Consider the following 24,126-nt stretch of genomic DNA (forward strand, 5'->3'; position numbering starts at 1 on the left):
GAGAGACGGGGCCAGTAAACACTTCCTGGGCATGCACGGAAACTAATCCCACATCTAGGGAAGCAATACAGAGGCCCCTAAAACCCAAACCAGACCAGCTCTCCCACTGCAGGGATTTGCTCAAAGGACTCTAAGTCTACTTATTGAAGAGATGGTTCCTCCCCAGGCTTAACTTCAGTGCTGCTCACAGCAGCTAATTGTTGCCTGCCAACAGAGGAGTGGAGAAAACAATGTCAGACACATGCACAATGAACTGAGTTCAGCTACAAAGAAGGAGGGAAAATGGATCAACAGGAAATTCTGATATTAAGTGAATGAAGTCTGACTCCAAAACACAAGTATCACATGTATTCCCTCATTTATCGATCCTAGATTTTATTATTTATTTTTCTCTTTTATTAAACATAGATTCTTTCACACACACACACACACACACACACACACACACACACACACACACACACCCTATGAAACCAGTATGAATACAATGAATATAGGCCAACAACAAAAAGAATTCTTTTTTTGAACAGGTTATTGGCCAGGAAAATAAATACTCAGGACTGGAGAGATGGATCAGTGGTAAGGAACACGGGCTGCTCTTCCAGAGGACCTGGATTCCAATCCCAGCACCCACATGGTGGCTCACAACCATCTGTAACTCCAGTTTCAGGGGATTTGATGCTGTCTTCTAGCCTCTGCAGGCACCAGGCACTCAAGTGATATATAATACATATACAAGGCAAAACATCTATCCACATTAAACAAATAAACAAACAGATAAATAAATAAAATTTTCGGAAGGGGAATGCTCTCCTGAAAAGGATCCTAAGAAGGGAGGGCCTTTTGGAAGGTCAGGAAGTGTCCATGGAAGGCACTCCTGAAAGTCCTGGATTTTGCCCTTTACAATGAAAGGCATGGTGTGTTACAGAAAAACGCCTTTCAATATATTTCTTCCTTCCATGACTTCTTTGCTTGAATTCTTTGTGAAATTCAGAAGTTCTTCCCAGATTCCCCAGTTACATCTGTGTGCAGCATGAGTATAAGGAGAGAGTGTAATCGAACCCACATCTTAGAAACCCTGTCCCAGAATCTGGGCACTCCTCCTTTCCACCCCCCACCCCGTCTTCTCTCTACCCCTCTGACCCCTCTCTATACTATCTGACTCCTCTCTACCCCTCTGTCTCTACCCCCTCTGTCTCCTCTCTACCCTCTGTCTCCTCTCTACCCCTCTGTCTCTACCCCCTCTGTCCCCTCTCTACCCTCTGTCTCCCTCTCACCCTCTGGTCTCCTCTCTACCCTCTGTCTCCTCTCTATCCTCTGTCCCCTCTCTATCCTCTGTCTCCTCTCTATCCTCTGTCTCCTCTCTACCCCTCTGGTCTCCATCGCTACCCTCTGCCTCCTCTACTACCCTCTGTCTCCTCATCTACCCTCTCGTCTCCTCTCTACCCTCTGTCCCCTCTTACCCTCTGTCGCCTCTCTATTCCTCTGTCTCCTCTCTCCATCCTGATCTCCTCGCTACCCCTCTGTCTCCTCTGCTACCCTCTGTTCTCCTCTCTATCCTGTCTCCTCTCTACCCTCTGTCTCTCTACCCTCTGTCTCCTCTCTACCCCTCTGTCTCCTCTCTACCCTCTGTCTCCTCTCTACCCTCTGTCTCCTCTCTACCCCTCTGTCTCCTCTCTACCCTCTGTCCCCTCTCTACCCTCTGTCTCCTCTCTATCCTCTGTCTCCTCTCTATCCTCTGTCTCCTCTCTACCCTCTGTCTCCTCTCTATCCTGTCTCCTCTCTATCCTCTGTCTCCTCTCTATCCTCTGTCTCCTCTCTACCCCTCTGTCTCCTCTCTACCCTCTGTCTCCTCTCTATCCTGTCTCCTCTCTATCCTCTGTCTCCTCTCTATCCTCTGTCTCCTCTCTACCTCTGTCTCCTCTCTACCCCTCTGTCTCTCTACCTCTGTCTCCTCTCTACCCTCTGTCTCCTCTCTATCCTGTCTCCTCTCTACCCTCTGTCTCCTCTCTACCCTCTGTCTCCTCTCTACCCTCTGTCTCCTCTCTATCCTCTGTCTCCTCTCTATCCTCTGTCTCCTCTCTATCCTCTGTCTCCTCTCTATCCTCTGTCTCCTCTCTACCCTCTGTCTCCTCTCTACCCCCTCTGTCTCCTCTCTACCCTCTGTCTCCTCTCTATCCTCTGTCTCCTCTCTACCCTCTGTCTCCTCTCTACCCCCTCTGTCTCCTCTCTACCCCTCTGTCTCCTCTCTACCCTCTGTCTCCTCTCTACCCCCTCTGTCTCCTCTCTACCCCTCTGTCTCCTCTCTACCCTCTGTCCCCTCTCTATCCTCTGTCTCCTCTCTACCCCTCTGTCTCCTCTCTACCCTCTGTCTCCTCTCTACCCCCTCTGTCTCCTCTCTACCCCTCTGTCTCATCTCTACCCTCTGTCCCCTCTCTATCCTCTGTCTCCTCTCTACCCCTCTGTCTCCTCTCTACCCTCTGTCTCCTCTCTATCCTGTCTCCTCTCTACCCTCTGTCTCCTCTCTACCCTCTGTCTCCTCTCTACCCTCTGTCTCCTCTCTACCCTCTGTCTCCTCTCTACCCTCTGTCTCCTCTCTATCCTGTCTCCTCTCTACCCTCTGTCTCCTCTCTACCCTCTGTCTCCTCTCTATCCTGTCTCCTCTCTACCCTCTGTCTCCTCTCTATCCTCTGTCTCCTCTCTATCCTGTCTCCTCTCTATCCTCTGTCTCCTCTCTACCCTCTGTCTCCTCTCTACCCCTCTGTCTCCTCTCTACCCTCTGTCTCCTCTCTACCCTCTGTCTCCTCTCTATCCTGTCTCCTCTCTACCCTCTGTCTCCTCTCTACCCTCTGTCTCCTCTCTATCCTGTCTCCTCTCTACCCTCTGTCTCCTCTCTATCCTCTGTCTCCTCTCTACCCTCTGTCTCCTCTCTACCCTCTGTCTCCTCTCTACCCTCTGTCTCCTCTCTACCCCTCTGTCTCCTCTCTACCCCTCTGTCTCCTCTCTATCCTCTGTCTCCTCTCTACCCTCTGTCTCCTCTCTACCCTCTGTCTCCTCTCTATCCTGTCTCCTCTCTACCCTCTGTCTCCTCTCTATCCTCTGTCTCCTCTCTACCCTCTGTCTCCTCTCTACCCTCTGTCTCCTCTCTACCCTCTGTCTCCTCTCTACCCCTCTGTCTCCTCTCTACCCCTCTGTCTCCTCTCTACCCCTCTGTCTCCTCTCTATCCTCTGTCTCCTCTCTACCCTCTGTCCCCTCTCTATCCTCTGTCTCCTCTCTATCCTCTGTCTCCTCTCTACCCTCTGTCTCCTCTCTACCCCTCTGTCTCCTCTCTACCCTCTGTCTCCTCTCTACCCCTCTGTCTCCTCTCTACCCCTCTGTCTCCTCTCTACCCTCTGTCTCCTCTCTACCCCTCTGTCTCCTCTCTACCCCTCTGTCTCCTCTCTCCCCTCTGACTCCTCTCTACCCCCTCTTCTCTTCCTTCTTTGGTCACTGCTGAGAAGTGGAACCAAGACCTACACATTCGATCAGGCGCTCTGGTGCCGAGCTACACCAGGCCGTTCTGAAATCCTATTTCCAAACCTCATGTTCTTAATCATCTTCAACTCTCACTCCAATTGGGCCAATACATTTAAGTGCTTCAAACCTCAAGACCATCCCACAGAGTGCTAAGTATTTCTTCCAGTGGGACCTAGCATCTGTCAAGCAAGCTGAGTGGTTGTTTTGGTATTATAATTTTGGGGTTTTTTTTGAGACAGGCTTTCTCTGTGTATCCCTGGCTGTCCTGGAATGAGCTCTGTAGACCAGGCTGGCCTTGAAATCACAGAAATCTGCCTGCTTCTGCCTCCTCATGTTGGGATTAAAACCATGGCATGGGGGGTTAATTTCTGAATACAGTTCATATATATATCTATATATATATATCTATATCTATCTATCTATATATATATATATATATATATATATATATATATATATATAGAGAGAGAGAGAGAGAGAGAGAGAGAGAGAGAGAGAGCTAACTTCTCAGCCCTAAGGGGGCAAGTTTTAAAGTGGAAATTTCTGAACCTGAATGAGTCACCTTGTCCTTCCAAGACTGTGGGTAGAGCAGCTGTTTCTAGTGTGCTGACTTGTATTCCTCTTGCTTTTACCTCTGCCCTCCTCAAAGGGAGGATCATTTCTAGGAAGTATCTCTGAAAGCACAGACCACTCATGCTTCCCAATCTCTCACCAACACCTCACCAAGATCTCAGTCACAGTGAGGTGGCACCCCCACAGCCCAAGTGTGAACAAGACAAAGCACCCCAATGTCTGAGAGGAGCTCTGACTGCCCTATGAAACTCTGAGGGAGCAGAGGAACAGGAGCTATGAAACACGTCAGAAACCAAACTGAAGACTTCTTTTGTTAAAGGCACACAAATGCTGCAGAACAAATCCTGTCGTGTTGATTTAAACATAGCCTTGCTGTTATAAAGTGTCAGGACTGTCATGTGAGAAGAGGGCACCCTGAGAAAACCTGAGCACTAGAGGTAATACCTCAACTCCCTGAGCAAAGGGCCTGTGTGCGCACTGATGAGTGAACCCCACCTAGCCACGCACCTTCTGACGCCGTTTCTCCTTCCTCTTGTCTTCTGTGTCCTGCAGCATCTTCTCTTTCCAGAGGTCGAAGAAGTAAGAGGGGTCCGTGTAGAACTTCAGCCCATCCTTCTTATCATCTCTATGGATCAATGCATTCAGAATCAGGGCGAGAAAGATCGTTAGTGGCCTCCGTGGGGAGCTGGACATTCAGCTTAGCTCTGGATCCTAACACTGCAAGAGGCATCCTGACCACTCTAAATTTCCCTATTTGGAAAAACATGGAAACCCACACAAAAGCTTAAAAACTTAAACTAAAAGTCTTAAAAACTAAGAGCTAACTAGGTGTGAATCTTCTCTGAAAATTCCCCCCAACTTACAAATATCCAGTTTCAATATTTAAGGAACTATTTGGTTTATTCCAACAGTAAGCTACATAGAGAGACAGCGGGATGCTCGCCGTATACTAAGCTCTGCTGGGAACTTAAATATAGTCATATAAAAACTAGTAAGCGCTCTGTCCCTTTTGGTCAATTCAGGTTTATTCAGCACCATTTGTGGTATGGGGATGAGACAGAAACAATGCGTTTTCAAGAAACTTCATTCCCTGTGGCTATGTCAGTTTCAAGTACTGCTAGGATTACTACAGTCTAAATAATATTTCAAGTCATTATGTAAATTACTCCCTTATCATTTAACCTGTAATAATGTAGCCTCTATGAACTCAGGGTTGTAATGGGAATCAACAGCACTACTCAAGGGGCTAGAGAGTTGGCTCAGCAGCTAAAAGCTCCAACTTCTCTTCCAGAGGACCTGAGCTCAGATCGAAGCACCCATGTTAGGTGGCCCACAACTGCCTGTAACTCCCCCTTCCTCTTCCAGCCTCTGAGGGTACTGCACTATTGGGCCTATACACACAGACAGATACATAAGCAAAATAAAAAGTTTTAAATGTGTGTGCTCTAAATTCTAGGAAAGCACACTTGTCCCCCTGAAGCCAAGGCATGTTGCCTATCTCCTGTCAGTTTCCAGGGTGCAAGCCCATTTGTCTGAGAGACTCTCTCTGTCCAGCAGAAAGAAAAGATGGCACTCCTAAGTATCCTATCATGGAGGCTTGCTCTACACCAGACCAAGAGCCTTGGCTCTTCTGAGGAGGACCAAATGGCCCGGTAGTAGGAATGTCAGGACAACGAGCACAAACAAAACACAGGCTTCTCCATGACTATCTGACACTCGACTCTGCCTATTGGCTCCCACTGCCGTGCCCAGCAGGTGCTGGTGAAGTGAGATCCACAGAGGGAGGAAAGACGGGCAGAGGGGCAAGGCCCACCACAGAGGACAAGGGGGCGGTAAGGAGAAAGGAAGATCTAAACATGAAGACAGGAGGTGCGACAAGAAAGCCCCACGGTGACGGGAGGGGCAATCAGGGCTTGACAGGGTGTGTGCAGGCGGCCTCTTCTTGTGAGTGCTGCTTTTCTAGCCTTTCTCTTGGAGTCTGTCCCCGACATGCCCAGCCACCATAGCAACAACAGAACGGCAGATGTCTGTGTGGTGCCGAAGGGCTGGGACGAGGATTTTACCATGTTATAAATGAACCGTGCCATTTCTCTCCAGCTCACTGTGAACATAAGGAACAGCATACCCACACCTGGGATGCAGCGCAAAGTGCCACTTCTACTGAAGACAGCCATGTCTGAGTGCGAAAGCCAGAACTCCGCTTCTCCTAGTATACATCTTATAATTACGAACTCCAACAGGTCTGTAGCAATGGCTCATTTCATCGGGTACGATGCAGCCGTTAACTGTTTTCAAAATGTTCTTTTGCAACCAAAAGAGCCCTCAAAGGTGGTCCCGCCCAGCACATCAGCACATTTTCTCTCTGCCGAAGCACCTATCCACCTCCACTGTAGAGGCTGTGGGGAAGCGTGAGGGAGCCGTACCTGTATGGTGTGAGAATGTTCAGAGGTGGAGGCTTGTCACTCTGGTTGTAAATGTCAGCAACAGGGTTGGGAATGCTGTTTTTGGAAACCACCTGTTGGTCTTGGATGGTAGAGCTTTTGAATGCCTTCTTCATGTTGATATCCTGCAGTGAGACTTTGAGAGAAAAATCCCCCAGGCTGAGTTACATAGAAGTATTTTCTGTTTAGAAGTAAGAACCATTGTTTGACTCAGAATCATAAACATCTCCCAGAATGGTCCAATATCGGCTTTTGAAAAGAGATTTATTGTATGTGTATGTGCCTGAGTGATGTGTGCAGTGCCAGCAGAGGCCAGAGGAGGGCACCGGATCCCCCTGGAACTTGAATTCTAGGTAGCTGTGAGCCATCCAAGGTGGTTTGCTGGGAACTGACTCTGGGTCCTCTGCAAGAGTATCAAGTGCTCTTAACCACTGAGCCGTTGCTCTAGCTCCTGAAATGATGGTGTTTTGCTCCTTTAAAACCTTTCCTTCCTCTAAAAGACAAGTTTTCTCTATGTCTTGAGGTCAATTACAGCTCTGTTATCTTTTATAATAACAGATATGTCCCTGGGCCAGGGAATCATTTGTTGCTGTTTAAGTAGCACGTCTCAGTCACCACACAGTAAACAGCAGAGTACAGCAGGCATGTGCACAGATCTGGGTATCTTAGGAGAAATCATTAGTCCCAGTTTCAGTGAAATAGCCGTACAGAACAATACACAAATGGAGCATCTCTCACACTGATGGGAAGAGGGAGCACAAAACTTTCCCACCGATGACCCACACAATATGCACCCTGATTTGGAAACCACGCTGAGCTAGTAAGCACTCCGCTGACTGGGTGAGTGAGCCATCTTGTGCTTTTCACAACTTTCACATTGGTTTAACTCATCTGACACGGCGCTCTTTTAGGTGTCCAAGCTAGCCCCATCTGCCCTCCCACTGGATCATCCTAACTATAATCATATACGCTGTGTGACATCACCAATAAAGTGACAGCCCAGGGAAGGGACCTAGATTCTTTTAGGAAAAGGTCTCTGCAATACTAATATTCTTGCCAGTGCAAACAATATAGTGAAACTGTGCCTGGAAAGAGAGTTTAAAGATAGAACACATTCCCTGAAACTTCGTATCATTTAACCTATTCATCTTTTCCCGTGTAGAGTTTATCATGAGCCTTCGATTCTAAGAACCAATAACAATACACAAGAAAAACTATCTAAAACTCATCTGTGACACACATTTGCAAAGTGAATGTAATTAAGAAAAAGAAACTGAGGCCCGAGAGATGGCACTTAGTGCTTTTGCAGGGGACCTGGGTTTAGTTCCTAGTGCCCACACTGGGTGGCTCACAACTGCCGATAATTCCAGCTCCAGGGCTTTCAATGCCCTCTTCTCCACAGGTATCTGCACTCACCCCCACAGAGACACACAGAAAGACACATAATTTAAAAATAAAATAAATCTTCTTTAAAAGATACTACCAATTTCTTACCTGAACAGACCAAGTAGCTATTAAAGTTTTATTTTTAATCTGTAAATAAAACTTCAAAACTCAATTAAAATGACTGTCCTAAGATTATTTATTATTACTGAATTCAAATGTAACATCTGCGACTTTTAAAACAAGAGCATGACATATGAAGTAGATGAAATGGGACTCTTTTTTAAAAGTCACTAATTAACCCAGTGTTACGGGGCATCCCCTTCCCATTCTTCCAGGAAGAGACAAGATAAACGGCAGTGTGCTGCCCAAAGGGAGAAGCAGAGCTTATTTGAAGTAGTTAATTACTACTGTCCTGTTGACATCTGCGGAGTTCACTGCTTTCATGCAATTACCTACCCTCCTCCACTGTGGAGTCCAGCTGGGTGACTTTGACAGCGAGGCGATCAATTCTGTCTTGAAGAGAATTTGCTCTGATGTAGAAGTTGTTAGCCTCATTAAACAACTCACCAAATATGTCCTCTGCATGTTTGCCTAGAGAAGAGAGGGAGAAAGGCACCTGCTGAGGACCTGCAATGCAGGCTCACTGCCGCAGCCACACGGGGCTGTCCAAAGGAGTATCGCAGCAAGGGTCACGGCCCAAGGCCTTCACAGCAGTAAAGATTCCAGACAGCACAGCATCCTCCTGCTGCCTGAGCTGTTACTATCACTCAAGTTGTTACCACTAAACAAAACTTCTTTAAAGGACAAAACTAAGTTCTCATTTTGCACAAAACAGAAATCTTACCTCATGAATGAAGCTCTCCTTTAACTGCTCAATGAAATTCAAGAGTTCACCTTGGCCGTTGATGTAGAATGTCATCAAATAAGTGGCACTGATTATCTTGAGCTGTGCTTGATGCCTTCTAATGACATTATATTCTCCAAACACTTGGAAATGCAGTACTGAGTCTCACACACTCTAAATCAGCATCTAAGATTTCAGTTTAAAACTTCCAGCCAGGCTCATCTCCACTTTCTTATGGATGCTAGACATAGTGCAGACAGGGTCCCTCTATGTAGCCCAGGCTGGCCATATCCCCTTGACTCAGCCTCCCTGGGGCTGGGATTATTAGCATTTGACACCATGTCTTGGGTCCCTCCTTTTCTTAAAATCTATTTAACATTTCTAGAAAGATGTACTTCCTCGCCTTGAATCTCCAAACCCCATCACTATTCTTCCTTCATTCTACAAATGTTTAGTGAATGAACACTCATTGCATCTAAGAAATCAACATCTTGGACAGAAGCAACTAGCACTTATGCTGATTTTCATTTTCTATAGAGTCTTTGCTCTACTGACAAAAGAGAATCTGAACACTTCAGGGAGACGGGTTGACCGATCCAAGAATGCTGGTGGTTTGAAAGAGAAATGCTCTTCACAGACTCATGTTTGAGAACACATGGTTCCCAGTTGGTGACACTGTGTGTGTGTGTGTGTGTGTGTGTGTGTGTGTGTGTGTGTGTAACCTGTAGGAGGTGGAGCCTTGCTGGAGGAAGTGTGTTCCTGGGAATGGGCTTTTAGTTTTTGGTCTCACCTACTTTCAGTTCATTCTCTCTGCTTCCTGCATGTGGATGAAAATGTGATCTCTCAGCTTCTTGCTCTAAACAACTGCCATCATGTTTCCCCTGATATTATGGACTCTCCCTTGGGAAATGTAAGCCAAAATAAACTCTTCCTTCTGCACATTGATTTTGGTCATGGTATTTTATCACAACAACAGAAAAGTAACTAATACAAACAATCACATTGTAGAAGGCATTTGCAGCTAACCAATCAGGGCTGGTTTTGGTGCTCATGGCCAAATCCATGAGAACAGGAACTGTGCCTGTGTACCACTGTAATTCCAGCAACAGAGCTGCACCTTTCCATCATTCATTCAGCAAGTGAATGAGTGAGCCCAGCACACAGACAGAGTTACTGTTTTCACTCTCTAGATGATTAAACTAAGAACCACAAATGGTGATCTCTAAGGGACAGATCACTGACCTTGTAAGTGGCAGAAATAGATGAGACAAAAAACTTGCCTTCTGTTAGTTTCAGCTTCTGTCGTCTACTTCATTGGACCTCTGTGGCCACATACAACACTGTGACAGATCCTCACAGTATGCAACACAGAATCACATACAATCCAGTCACTTCACTTGAGCACAGCCCAGAAAATCAGCTGTCTGTCTGTCAAATAAAATTTTAATGAACTGGAGAGATGGTTTGTTCATTAAGAGAACTTTCTGAGCTGGATGGTGGTGGCTCACACCTTTAATCTCAGCACTCCAGAGGCAGAGCCAGGTGGATTTATGTGAGTTCAAGGCCAGCCTGGTCTACAGAGGGAGATCTAGGACAGGCACCAAAACTACAGAGAAACCCTGTCTTGAAAAACAAAACAAAACAAAAAAAGCACTTTCTGCTCTTTCAGAGGACCCAAGCTCAGTTCCTAGCACCCACGTGGCAGCTGACACCACCTGTAACTCCACTTCCAAGGGCTCCTCATACACATAAAAAAAAATAAAAATAATAGAAACAGATGTTTGTACACACATGTTCACAGGAGCAGTATTCAGTATGGCTAAGAGGTAAAAGCAACTCATGCATTCATCAATAGATAAATGGATGATGAAGGAGAATATTCATCTTTAGAAAGCAGTGAATTCTAGCACATTCCACAACATGGATGATTCTCAAGCACACTATGCTAAGTGAAACAAGATGGTCACAGAAAGGCAATCCTGCATGATTTCATGCACAGACATTATAGAACAGACAAATTCAGACACAAAGTAGAATGGTGGTTACCATGGACTTGGGGAAGGGGGTGCATGGGTAGTTTAATGAAGCAATTTTAAGAAAATGACACCCCCTCTCCAAAAAGGTTTTATTTTCTCAGGGTTATGGATAATTGTCATCTGTTAGGGGTTGGTTATAAGTTGTAATTGGGTTGGGTGCCAGATATTGCAGAGAATCCATAGATACTGATGAAGGAATTATTTATTATTTATATTGAGAAGAACAACTACCAAACAGAATAAGGCAAATCTGTCACAGAGTCCTGGAAGGCTGATGGCCGGTCCTACGCTGCTTCTGCTGCCTGGGTCAGTCCCCACCATCCAAGCCAGCCAGGGAGAGAAGAAAATGTCCTGCATATGTGCCCCTTAGGTCTTAAGCTAGCTCAGGCCATGCCCTAAGGGCTGGGACCTCAAGGTCATATATGGAACAGGTTCCCACTACAAACAATGGTCAATTTTATGGTATCCATATTTGTCACAATTAAAACTAACAATGTGGAAGCCTTGAGGAGGCAGGTTGTTGGCAGAGTGGAAGCTGCATCTGAACATTCAGTTTATCAACTATAGTTAAGGAGATGGACGTGCTTTCTTGCCCTGGGGGGGCCAAGCTGCTCCTACTGACTCCCCAGCTCCTGATTTACATAATAGCTTCCATTGAAAACTTTGTGAACAAACACACCCAGGCTGTCCTGTGAATGCTAAGCAGCCACCAGGTCTGTGGCCACCACAGCAAACTTAGTGACCAAAGTCAGCAGTTGTCATGAGTGAACTGCTCTTGGGAATAGCACTGGGAGTTTGGAAGGTTTGGGAGTTAAAGAATGAAAACATGATCCGAATCACGAGCTGGTTAACCTAAAACCAAGCCCTACAAGGTAGGGTTTCTGTAAGACATCAACACTGAGTTCCCATGATACCTAAGCTTATCTTACTCCCGACTCACATAAAGCTAATGCTGTTTTTAACTCACCAGCTTTCTGAGCATGTGAACTTCGCACTACTTACACAGAGCTGGTTCCCAATGGCTACTGAAGAGAAAAGACACGGACTGGACCAATGTCTTCTTGTTAATGAGTAAGTACACAACAGATGCTGCCTTGTTGAGACTTGTTGAGAACATTAGCTAAAGGGATCAAATGTTTCTACTATGCTGGGGGCACCTGAAAATCCTTAACAGGCATGGGAATGTGAAAGAAGAGCATGGCTCAGCCCCTGTGTGAGGAACTCCAGTCTACCAGTGCTCTATGTCTGAATGTGTGACATAACCAAATGGCACTAGTTTGTTTAGTGCTTGACCATTCATGGTTCTGAACACACAGGGACAGACACAGCACACATGCAGATGCACCCACTCATGTTCATGCTTATGCATTCACATGCGCGTGCTCACTCTATGTTAGATGCTATATGAGCAGAAAATGATAGATGACATGTAGCCTCTACCATGAATACTTAACAACTTGGAGAGCATGGAATTGATGGTATCTTTCCACTCAGAAGCTCTTGATTTATAACAAGATACAGAAATTAAAGACTTCTGTAATTAATGTTTTTCAGCTGCAGAAAGCAGATAAGTGGCTAAAAAGGAAGGAAATGGAAGGAAGTATATTTTCTGGTGAATACGAAAAAAGTGTTGCTGTTACAGTTTTCGACTTTCCAAAAAGATCTGAAATGCTGAATTCTACTAGTATATATATAGCAAGTCTAGTAAGAGCCAAAGTAAAGTAATTCTGAAGTGAGTTCATGACTGTATTAAGGGAGTTACAAGTTATGCATTTGTTATTGACAAAGGTTCTGCTTCTGGGTTTATCAGGACCTTGCGAACCAATAACATCAGATTAAGAGAATGTCCCCAAAGTGTCAAAATAGAAAGATTATAAAGGGATTTTTGCCCATATTTGACAGCTGAGAATTCTTTAATTATTTTATGTATATGGGCATTCTGCCTGTATGTATATGTGTGTGCATCACATGGCCTTGGGTAAAGTGTATCAACGGAAGCACAGAGGGTTCTATCTGGGGCAGAACTGTTCAACAGAAGACAACAATGGTCCTGGTGTGTGTGAGCAACACCAAGGAGGCCAGCAGTGTCGCTGGGCCCAGAGAGTGGCGGACCTGAGAAATTCATATCCGCCCTTGGGGGCGGTGGAATGTCAGCAAGGTGAGATGATGGTCCTGTCCACCAGAGGGAAGGTGATGATGGCTGGGATGGGGATACTGGCAGCAGGGGAGCGAGTGGGTGTGCAAAGTACGTATCTGTTCTCAAAGCGACTGAACTCTTTTGCTATGGAGTGGACATTTGGTTTGAGAGAAAGAAGCAGCAAAGGTAGAAATTATACACTTGTGTTTCAGGCACATTGAATCTGATGTGCTTGTGAGAGACACCTAAACAATGATATCAAGTGAGTAGTTGTATAAATAAATTTAAAATCTAGGGGAGAGGTCACAACTATAGATGTAAACTTTGAAGTCACAGCATAAATATTGTCAGAGTAGCTTCCCAAATGTTTGGAAAGAGAGGAAAAAATTCTAATGGCCAGTCCCTAGAGTGTTTGTCCCAACAGAGAGGATGGGAAGATGAGACCATCCCAAGAGAAACATCATAGTGAAGTGTTCCAGATGCTAGGCGTAGACAGTCTCTCCAGACAGGAAGCTATCCATGAACAAATATCAGTAACACATCAGGTAATGCGGGTGAGACTGAGGGGGTCAGCCACTTGGAAGTCTCTGCAAATGTTGATGTAGTTTCAAAAGATCGTACAGACAAAACCTGAGTGGGAACAGGAGACAGGGAGGGGAGTGGAGGCTGCTGAGCCTGAGGAGTTCTTGAAGGAGCCTTGCTGTGAAGAGAATCAGCAAATGGGGAGGATGATCAAGAGGTCTGGGAGCACTCGCACTAGGTTTCATGTGATGGGAGATGATACAGAACAGAGAGCTGAACAGGAGTGTGTGGGTTCAGTGGCAGCAATGGATCCCACAGATGCATGAACATCACATCCACGGTGAAGAAGGGTGAACAGTGTGAGAGTACAGACGCCAACCCAGGGTTGATTTCCTCAGAGGGAATGTAGTTCTCTTTTGTTTTATAAGTGAAATAAACAGCAAGTTCATGAGTGTACATGTGAAGTGGGAAGAGCAGATATGAAGCAGCAAGTCTAAAAATACAGACACTAATTAATGAAGAAATTACAGCAGCATCACTGAGCAACTTACCCTGGATTTCCATAAGTAAAGCCCACAAAGACACTGGCATTTTGTGTTCATTACCACTATGAATGTGTTTCGAATAACCATCTTGGGTTTTTCTTTTACTGGGAATACTTTAAAAACTATTGCTTGATTTTCCAATATTTGAAAATTATCTTAAAGATAATTATCACCTCATTATCATCACACTCTGTATATGAACCTCTTCCAACAGATTTGCTATATTCTAGCGGATGTTCCATCTGGTGAATGTTACCTGGGAATTACAACAATGTATATTCTTTAAAAAAGAAAAACATTTATATGGGCTGGAGTGATGGCTCAGAGGTTAAGGGCACTGGCTGCTCTTGCACAGAATCTAATTCAGTTCCCAGCACCCACATAGTAGCTCACAGCCTTTTGCAACTCCAGTTCCAGGGCATCTGCTGCCCTTTTCTGGCCTCCATGAGCACTGTACATATGTGGTCCACAGAAATAAATGCAGTTAAAACACTCATATACATACAAATAAATTTTTAAAAATTTCAAAGTATGTGCACATGTGCATGCATGTATATGCTGTCCTGCACATAGTGAGGTCAGAGGGCAACTTGTAGCAGCCAGTTCCCTTCCCCCACTATGAGTTCCCAGTTACCAGACTCAGGCCACTGGGGTTGGCAAGAAGTACCTCTATCTGCTCAGCCATCTTGCCTGTTTGAAAATGTATGTCCTACAGCTTGGGAATTTACTATACAAAGATCAGTTAAGCCAAACTGATTAGTATTGTTTGAACATTTATATTATTATAAATTATTTTGTCTACATTTTATTTCAATAATTAGGCCTTTTTAAAATTATACCCCAATTGTTATTTGTGTCTTGTGTATTCCTCCTGTTAGTATTGCTTATTTTATTTTTAAAATATTCTGGGTTTTTTGTTTGTTTAATTGTGTGTCTATGTATTAGTATGTGTACATTGGTGTAGTGCCCACAGAAACCAGAAGAGGGCATCAGATTCCCCACAGATGGAGGTACGGGTGGTTGTGAGCTGTCCCGTGGGTGCTGGGAATTGAACCTGGGTCCTCTGCAAGAGCAGTGAGAGCTCTTAATCACTCAACCATCTCTCTAGTTGCTTAGTTCTGTTTATTTTTCTTCAATGTGCTTTGGAGCTCTCTTATCAGATGCATGTTTTCAACCTTTGGACTATATTATCTTTCGTATCATCAGGTATGAAGTGATCCCTACATTTTCATTCCTTGTATTGATAATTTACTGTTCTGTCTCTGTAACATATATATGCACATATTGAGTTGGGTTTTATTGTATCATCTTCAAATATAACTTATTTTGTCTTCTCTCTCTTCCCCCACTCTGCTCCCTTGGACCCTCCTAACCCTGGAAGCTTCTTTTATGTCCTCATTCCACTTGCGTTCTGTTACTGTTCCTCAACACTTCTCATAGTACACCCATCTCTATAAGCATACATGAAAATTAAACTTGATCTGCATGTTAGGGAGAACATACCATCTTTGTCTTTCTGAATCTAGGTCATCTTACTTAATACAGTAATCTTCATATCCATCCACTTTCCTTCAAATTTCATAATTTGTTTTTACAGCTGAATAAAACTCTTTGTGTATGTGTACATATTTTCATTATCCATTCAGCTGTCCCTGGACATCCAGGCGGATTCTACTTTCATGCTATTGTGAATGCTCTTGCAGAGGACCCAAGTTTGATTCCCAGCACCCATGTTAGGCAGCTCACAACCACCTACAACTCCAGTTCTGTGGGATCTGAACAGACCAGCAATGAACATAGATATCCAAATGTCTTTGTGGCAGGGCATGAAGTCTTTAGAGACTACGTCCCAGAGTAGAATACTTGGATTGTGTAATAGTTCTGTTTAGTTTTCAAGAAACTTCCATGTTGGTTTCTATAACGACTGTGCTGGTTTACTTCCCACTAGCAGCACATACAACATTCTCCCCCCACACCGTCACCAGTCCTCACTGCCATTTGTTTTCTGGATGACTGCCATTCTGACTGGGAAAGAGGGACACTCAACAGCCTTGATCTACATGTCCCTGTTGGTGAAGGGTGTTGAACACTTTTCAGAACAATCACTTTGTGTTTCTTCTTTTACAAACTGTCTTTCAATCCATTTACTGACTGGAGGTTTACCGTTCGGTGTTTCACATTTGCAGTTCTCTGTAAAATCAAGATGTGAGGCTCTGTCTGAAGTGTAGCTGCCAAAGAGTCTCTCATTCCTTGGACTGTTTGATCTGCTGAGGGGTGCCTTTGCTGTGGGATGTCATTCTGTATGCTCTGAATATGTGTTGCTCTGATTGGTTGATAAATAAAATGCTGATTGGCCAGTAGCCAGGCAGGAAGGATAGGCAGGGCAAAGAGATGAGAATTCTGGGAAGAGGAAGGCTGAGTCAGGAATTGCCAGACAGACACAGAAGAAGCAAGATGAGAAGGCAGAACTGAAAAAACGTACCAAATCACATGGCTAAATATAGATAAGAATTGTGGGTTAATTTAAGTGTAAGAGCTAGTCAGTAATAAGCCTGAGCTAATGGCTGAGCAGTTTTAATTAATATAAGCTTCTGAGTGATTATTTTATAAGTGGCTGCGGGGTCTGTGGGGCTGAGCAGGACCAGAGAAAACTTCAGCTACATGCCTTTGCTGTAGAGAAGCTTTTTAATGATATGAAATCCCGTTTGTTAATTTTTTGTGTAATTTCCTTTGCTGCTGGAGTACTGTTCAGAAAGTTCTTACTTATACCTGTATCTTGAAATGTTTTCCCTAGACGCACACTTAAGACTGGTCCATGTTCTTGGCCTTTTTATCACTTTGAAACCCTTCATCTCTCTCCTAGTCTCTCGTCTGATATTAACCAAACCAGCTTTCCTATGTATTGCATTTGAATGATTTATTTTCTTCCTATGATTGTCTTTAAGTCTGTGTATTTACCCTTAAATTATATATATTTTAGCCTCACTATTTTAACTTGGTGATCTCTCTTTTAAGAGGACTGCAATGATTGAGGAAAAGAGGCAGATTTTTTTTTTTTCCGAGACAGAACTTCTCTGTGTAGCTTTGCGCCTTTCCTGGAACTGACTCTGTAGCCCAGGCTGGCCTCGAACTCACAGAGATCAGTCTGGCTCTGCCTCCTGAGTGCTGGGATTAAAGGCGTGTGCCACCACCGCCCAGAAAGGCAGATTTTAAATGAATGAATTCATAGAATTCTAAGCCATCTGCAGAGACTATTTCTCATTAAGAGTAAGTTAATGGCTACTAAGATAGCAGAACATTTTTTTCCAGAGCACCCAAAGATCTGTTACGTTTTGTAAAATAAATTTATAATCATGTCCCCCAACAAAGAAGCCTCATGAATTCTAACAGTGCAAATGGTTAAATAATTCTATGTACATAATAATTCTTAACTATCAAAAAGGTGTCTTAAAAGAATCCACAGAAATATTATGTAGCAAGGATAGGCTATTTTGTATACGGAGATGTCATTCATTAATTCTTTCTTTCTTTCTTTTTTTTTTTTTTTTTGAGACAGGGTTTCTCTGTGTAGTTTTGGCACCTTTCCTGGATCTCATTCTGTAGACCAGGCTGGCCTTGAACTCACAGAGATCCACCTGGCTCTGCCTCCCGAGTGCTGGGATTAAAGGCGTGGGCCACCACTGCCAGGCCTGAGATGTCATTCTTACAAAGATATACACAAAGCATCATCAGTGATTTCATCTGATGCAGTGTTGTATATTGTGTACTTTGTATAACTTTGTGCTATATTTTTTACATATAATTGATACTACAAAGTATAACGTGTGTGTCTGTGTGTGCACACACACGCGTGCAGGATACACTAAAGTTCTAATTCCTTTCTTTGTGACATCTTGGGAACATTCTAAAGGGAAGAAGGGGAAATATTAACACAAGAACAAAGAGAAATTCAGTAACAATCACTCCTCTCACAGCTCACATTGACTCCTGATGTTATTCTTTCTTTAAAAGGAAAATTATATTGAAATCACATTCTAACGGTGTTGAGTATCTTCTTACATGTGTATTTGTTATCTCATTCTTCCTTGGTACTGTTATTTATTCACTTTTTAAAAGGATATTTTATTTTATGTGTATGAGTGTTTGCCTGCATGTATGTATGTACACCGCATGCATGCAATGCTTGTGGAGGCCAGAAGAGGGCGTCAGGTTCTCCTAAACTAGACTTACAGATGGCTGTGGCTGCCATGTGGGTGCTGGGAACTGAATCCAGGTCTTGTCAGAGTGGCCAGTGCTCTTAGACAAAACATATTTCTTCTATTCAGGGGCTCATCTTTCCATTCTTTAAAAAGGATCTTTCTTGGAAGTTTCTGGCTTTAATGAAGTTTTAACTTATAAAAACATTACACTATAATACCAGCAAGTAGCTGATTGCAAGATACTGTAATTGTAATTGAGCAGCCGGCTGAGAGGAGCAACAGCCTGAGACTATTAGTCAAGGAAGACAGTGGAGAAGCATTCTCGCTTTCATGTTAATTGGTGTGCAGAACCGACTGTCATTATCCGAAGGAAATGCCTCAACGCTCCTCAGCTGGACACCAAGTAACACAGAGTTAGCCAAAGCTGTGTTAGCAGGGCTTTGCTCCCTCACCCACTCTTCCAATCTCCTATATTGGAAGTTAGTGCCATTCAGAAATAATCTGAAAATTCATAATGAATTCTTTGTAAATGTTACTGGATAAACTCCAAAGGCTTGTGGGCCTTTGACTTTTATACTAACACTGCTCAAGTCATAAGTGTGCCTTCCTATGACTGTCCCTAACCTTAGTAGCAGCAGCCAATATCCTCTCATTGAAAAGGCTTCCTAAAAACCCCACTGAAAAACAATGCTGCGAAAATCCTTTGTCTTGAAAGCTGGTGTTCAATTAGGCTGTAAAAGGAATGTGCTGACAGCCCAAAGGCACACAGAGAACAGGGCTCTGGATTCTGTTTAGTACACAGGACCAGAATCTCTTCAGGCTTTAAACAGTACCGTCAATTCTCACTTTCATGAGTTTCCAATAAACTTAGGAGGATCAGAATGACCAGGTGAGTAACAAACAGACAACCAAGATTCCTTGGGGGATTTCTGGTGTCTTTGTCTATCCTAGAACCACAAGAAAATGCTCTCAGAGAGGGATGGCCAATGTAAGATTAAGGCAAATCCTTTAGCTCCCACTAACACCCCCCACCATGATGGCCTGTCAGATAGCCTTTCTCTCACGCCTGTAGGAAATCCAGGTGCTGAACATCGCCCATCCGGAACTGCACCTGAAAGTGTTAACAGTGGATGGCAGGAAGAGGGGTTGGATTGGTGGAGGAGGAAGAGGGGTTGGATTGATGGAGACAGGAAGAGGGGTTGGATTGGTGGAGGAGGAAGAGGGGTTGGATTGATGGAGACAGGAAGAGGGGTTGGATTGGTGGAGGAAGAAGAAGAGGGGTTGGATTGATGGAGGAGGAAGAGGGGTTGGATTGATGGAGACAGGAAGAGGGGTTGGATTGATGGAGGAGGAAGAGGGGTTGGATAGGAAATTAGAAACTGTTAGATAATCCTTTTACATCTGGATTGTCTTAACAATAGTTAGAGACCCAAGAAAGTTTTAAAAGATTCTGCTTTGGCTTTATCAAAAAGAGTGGAATATTTGGAAAAAAAAAATTCTAAAATGACAAATTCATGCGTTCCTAAAACTGTGTATCATAAATCCCTGAACATTTGGAGGGATGGGTACAGCTTGGCGGGCTACTTGAGCAGACACTGCTCTAGACCGCAAAAGGACCTGAGCCAGAACCCCTTCATACCTAGACAAACAATAATGCCTTCTGATGATGATTAGAAAAGACAAGACCATGAAAGACAGGGTCTAATGGAGTCAGGCAGGCCTGGGACTCTCTGTACATTCAAGGATGACTCTGACCTGGTCCTCCTGCCTCCAGTTCCTGATGCTGAGGTTACAACCCTGTGCCACTTTGTCCAGCCTGGTGACAGTATAATGGGAGTGGAGCCCACTGTGACAAAGGCAATACTGATCTCCTCCACCCCATTTAAAAATTACACCGTAAATTCAATTCTGGTGCTAACACAGCTCACTTTCTCACGGTGGCCCACTCCTTGGGTAGAATGACAGACGGCCAGTGCAGAGTGCAGAGATGGGGGCAGTGAGGCTGAGATTGGCCATAAATGCCTTGGAGGGGAAAAAACCCCAATGGGAAGCCATCTTATCCATTGCCTAAGTGACCAAAATCAGGCTGCTTACTTCCACTTGGCCTGCAGTCTTGTCCACCCTCATAGTCAGAAAGTTGCTGACGAGTACCTGAGGTGAGCAGCCCTCACTCCATCATACACACACTTAGAACTCAGTCACCAATAAAACCCTCTGAGGAGAGACTCCTCACAGACTGAAGCATAATGGGGGCTGGGGCACATTCAACGCAGCCAAGCAGAATGAACTGCACAGGGCAAGGTGGAGGGCAAGTTGGAAACATAGTGTAAGTGTGGTGTTTGAATGAGAGAGTCCCCCACAGGCTAAGGTTTTGTTCACTTGCTCCCCTGTGGGTGGTGCTATTTGGGGAGCTGTGGACCTATCTGGAGAGACAGACACCATTAACTGCAGCCTTCTTTCCAGATCTGTCTGCTCTGCAACTTGGGATTCCCAGGTGGTCATCACAGCTCCTTATCCTGGGATGACATTTTAACAGCAGGTCCCATAATTCATTGTGTTTCTTCATTCAAAGTTCCTAAAATGAATTGATTGGCCTAGATTATCTTTTAAATGCAGACACACAGGTCTGCACTTGGTGGCTGGCATCTCTGCTCCATGTTTCAATCTCTACCTATGTGATGCTTCCTGGAATCTTGTCTTAATGCTCTCCAAGTGAGTCTGGAGGAGTCAGAGGTTTGGGAGCCACTGAGGGAACGTAGGTAGGGACTGAGTGTCCTGGAGAGACAGGTACCACTGCTGGTCCAGTTGTGAGGCCACAGAGGATCAGTGGTGCCCAGTGGTGCCAAGTGTCTGATCCTGTGCAATACAACAAAATCCACTCCAGAGTAACAGATGGATTCACAAATGACAGCTTTAAACCACAGATATTATCCTATACTTGGAGGACTGATGTCTAGAATGGACTTGGTCTGTACAGGATTAAAGTTGAGATATTAGCAAGGCTGTTCCTTTGGGAGCTCAGGAGAGTCCATTCCCCTGCCTTTAGCTTCTAAGGACTACCTGTACCCCACCTTCAAAGGCAGGGGAGCTGATAGGAAACACTCTGGCACCAATTTTTCTATTGCCCCCTCCACATTTAAAGGAAGCCCATAATCTGTGATTTCCTGGGACCAGGGAAATATCCTTACCCTAAGGGCAGCTGCTTTATGAATGTTCTTGAGTCTTTAGCAGATCTATAGGTTTCAAGCACAGGGGTGTGGCACACTGGGAAGGGGTTGGGGGTACAGATCGCTAGAGCTGTGTGCAGTGAAACAGGTGAGAAAGCTACACGGGACTGTACCCAAACATGCAGAATAAACCTGATTAGTACAACATTCTGCTGAACAACACAGTTCAAGGGGTAGCCTGGTTATTACATTTGTAAGTTTAAGTCAGTTTTCATTACTTATACTTTGTCAGAAGACATTCTAGCTACAAACAAGAAAATAAACTTGCAGAAATACACAAAAGCAAATAGAAATGTGTGTCGATCAGTAACTTGCAAGAGATTTTTTTCCTGTAATTATATAAATGTATATATTCTATGAATAACTACTACCCCAAAGTCAAATGTAATTAGCTTAGATTCCTGAGGAAATCTATTTCAAAATACATGTTAATCAATTTCCAAGTTATGTTTTCCATAATTTACAAATCTCCTTAAAAACATCAGTACCAAATATAATTCTTATAAAGAAATAGTTATGTGCAGTAGCTCTTTTCCAAAATAAATACATTAAGGTACACATGAGTCTCCCCCCCCCCCGTCTCTCTTTCTCTCTCTCTCTCTCTCTCTCTCTCACACACACACACACACATACACACGCACACACACACGCACACGCACACACACACACACACACACATCTACCTTCTGTACTTAAGGCTACCAGAATATAGAATTTCATGGAGATTTTCTAGCTCTGACCAGTTCCTACAGATTTTAAGTGTGAAAATCTGTCATCACTAAAGAAGAGTGGAGACAAGTGAGAAAAGAAGGTTAGGACGGAAAAGTCAAAGTGGGAGAAATATATAATTTCAGAAAGCTTTGAAGAAAAAAGCCTTTTCATGCATAGTTGAGTCCCCAGAATAATCCCTTGGATATTTAATATTAACCTTCATTGATAGAATGATGGAATCTTTCCTTCCTTAAGGGTGCATCCATTATCAATCAACTACATATATGTACAACACACGTGACATGCATGCAATAATCAGCTTACCTGTTTATTTCTATTTGGAATTGGGCAAATATCTGTTGAACGCCAACAGCATACTGTTACACTGCTATGCTAACTACTTTTCAACCAAACAGGTTAAAAAACAAAAACAAAAACAAAAACAAAAAAACTTGGTCCTGTCAATTTAATAAGGCAGTTCGCTAAAGAAAAAAATTTAATCTACAATCAAGTTCCTCTTAAAAGGCATTAAAAATTAACAACATGTGAAGTCTACACATTTGGTCCTCTCTAGCGATACGCAAGCTCATATTTTCCTGATGACAACTTTAAATGCAGAGGCAGGCTTCGGGAGCCTAGGGCAGACACACTAATTGGCCACGGCGGATGAAGGAGGCTTCTCATCTTCACAGATGCCACTCTTGAGTCAAAACCCACTGGGTGGTGTGAAGTCCACAAAATACTGCCAATAACCAGGGGACAAGGTGGGACTTACTCAGACTGCTTAGCTGGCGGATGATTGCAGCAAGAGTGCTATTAGTTACACATTCAAGCTCACTGGTGATTCCTTCCGGCAGAGCCCCACGGCACAGGTGCCGGGGTTCGATATTCCTCTTCACTAAAGGCATGGCTGACAATCTAAAAATTAAAAAGATATATATGTTCATTTAAAAAAAAGGTCATGATTTCATTTAAACAAACCTGGAGTTTTAATATTTTTTGGAAGTGGACTCTTGGCCAGGAATTTTAATTGGTCTTTCATTCCTATGTGAAAGAATTGGCTGGGCGATACATGTTTGGTTACCTTAAAACTTCATAGATTTCAGATATACATAGAATTCTCCTTTAATAGGAGAATACACTAGAGTTCCCGGTACAGGCAAGAGCCTGGGCACACGAATCATTCCCTCTCTCCCTCTCCACTAAAATGACAGCAGAAAGAAAAGAAAAAAGGCCAGAAAAACAAAAAACAAAAAACAAAAAACAAATTACAGCCGGGCTTGGCGGTGCACACTTTTAATCCCAGCACATGGGAGGCAGAAGCAGGCAGATCTCTATGAGTTTGAGGCCAGCCTGGTCTACAAATCAAGTTCCAGCACAGCCAAAGCTGTCTCAAAAACAAAGAAGACCCTGTCTCAAAAACAAAACAAAAACAAACCCATTAGTATTAGTTAAAGCAAAATACATACAGAATCCTTTATATATCTCTCCCAATGCTCAAGGATGCTTTGCAGTACTCCTGTTATTACCACTGGGTGGGGACTGCTGGCAGCCAGCAAGGTCTCTGAATGTCCCTTCCTGGTCACAGTTCCTTCCTCACTCCCCAAGACCCTGAGTGTCTGGCAGGTGTCCCCAGTCCTTTCTGTTGAGTTTACCACCTATGTATGAAGCCTCTAATCATATGGTTTAGTTTTTTGATTGATGTGATATAACTGGAGTCATACCAAGTCTTGTGATTTTTCTTGTATATAATGTTTGTAATACTTATCAGAGTTGGTATATTTCATTTTCATTGCTTTATAACAACAGGAGGGAAACCTAGCCAGCTTCCTGGGGCCAGTGAGGTCACGGACCTTAGAAAAGAGTCTACAACTGCCACTGCCAGAGCAGCGTAATCCCTTACTGCATTCTAAATCTGATAAGTGTAACCACCACCGCTCATCCAAGACAATGGGTACACACAGCTCCTGCATCTGTGGCTCGGGGAA

General features: G+C 43.9%; 1 protein-coding gene across 4 annotated transcripts in view; it reads right to left on the reverse strand.

The window, feature by feature from the left end:
• Wasf3 (WASP family member 3) overlaps positions 1-24,126 on the reverse strand; it is a 97,411-nt gene that overhangs the window by 14,512 nt on the left and 58,773 nt on the right. For all 4 annotated transcript variants that reach the window (XM_036171513.1, XM_036171516.1, XM_036171514.1 and 1 more), the window contains exons 3-6: positions 22,914-23,056; positions 8,374-8,508; positions 6,514-6,667; positions 4,598-4,715 (exon numbers count right to left, since the gene is read on the reverse strand). In XM_036171513.1, coding sequence (XP_036027406.1) covers positions 4,598-4,715; positions 6,514-6,667; positions 8,374-8,508; positions 22,914-23,046 — 540 coding nt within the window. In that variant the 5' untranslated portion in view covers positions 23,047-23,056. The remainder of the gene's footprint in view (positions 1-4,597; positions 4,716-6,513; positions 6,668-8,373; positions 8,509-22,913; positions 23,057-24,126) is intronic.

This window comes from Onychomys torridus, chromosome 22, assembly GCF_903995425.1.
Source record: "Onychomys torridus chromosome 22, mOncTor1.1, whole genome shotgun sequence".
Classification (NCBI taxonomy): domain Eukaryota; kingdom Metazoa; phylum Chordata; class Mammalia; order Rodentia; family Cricetidae; genus Onychomys; species Onychomys torridus.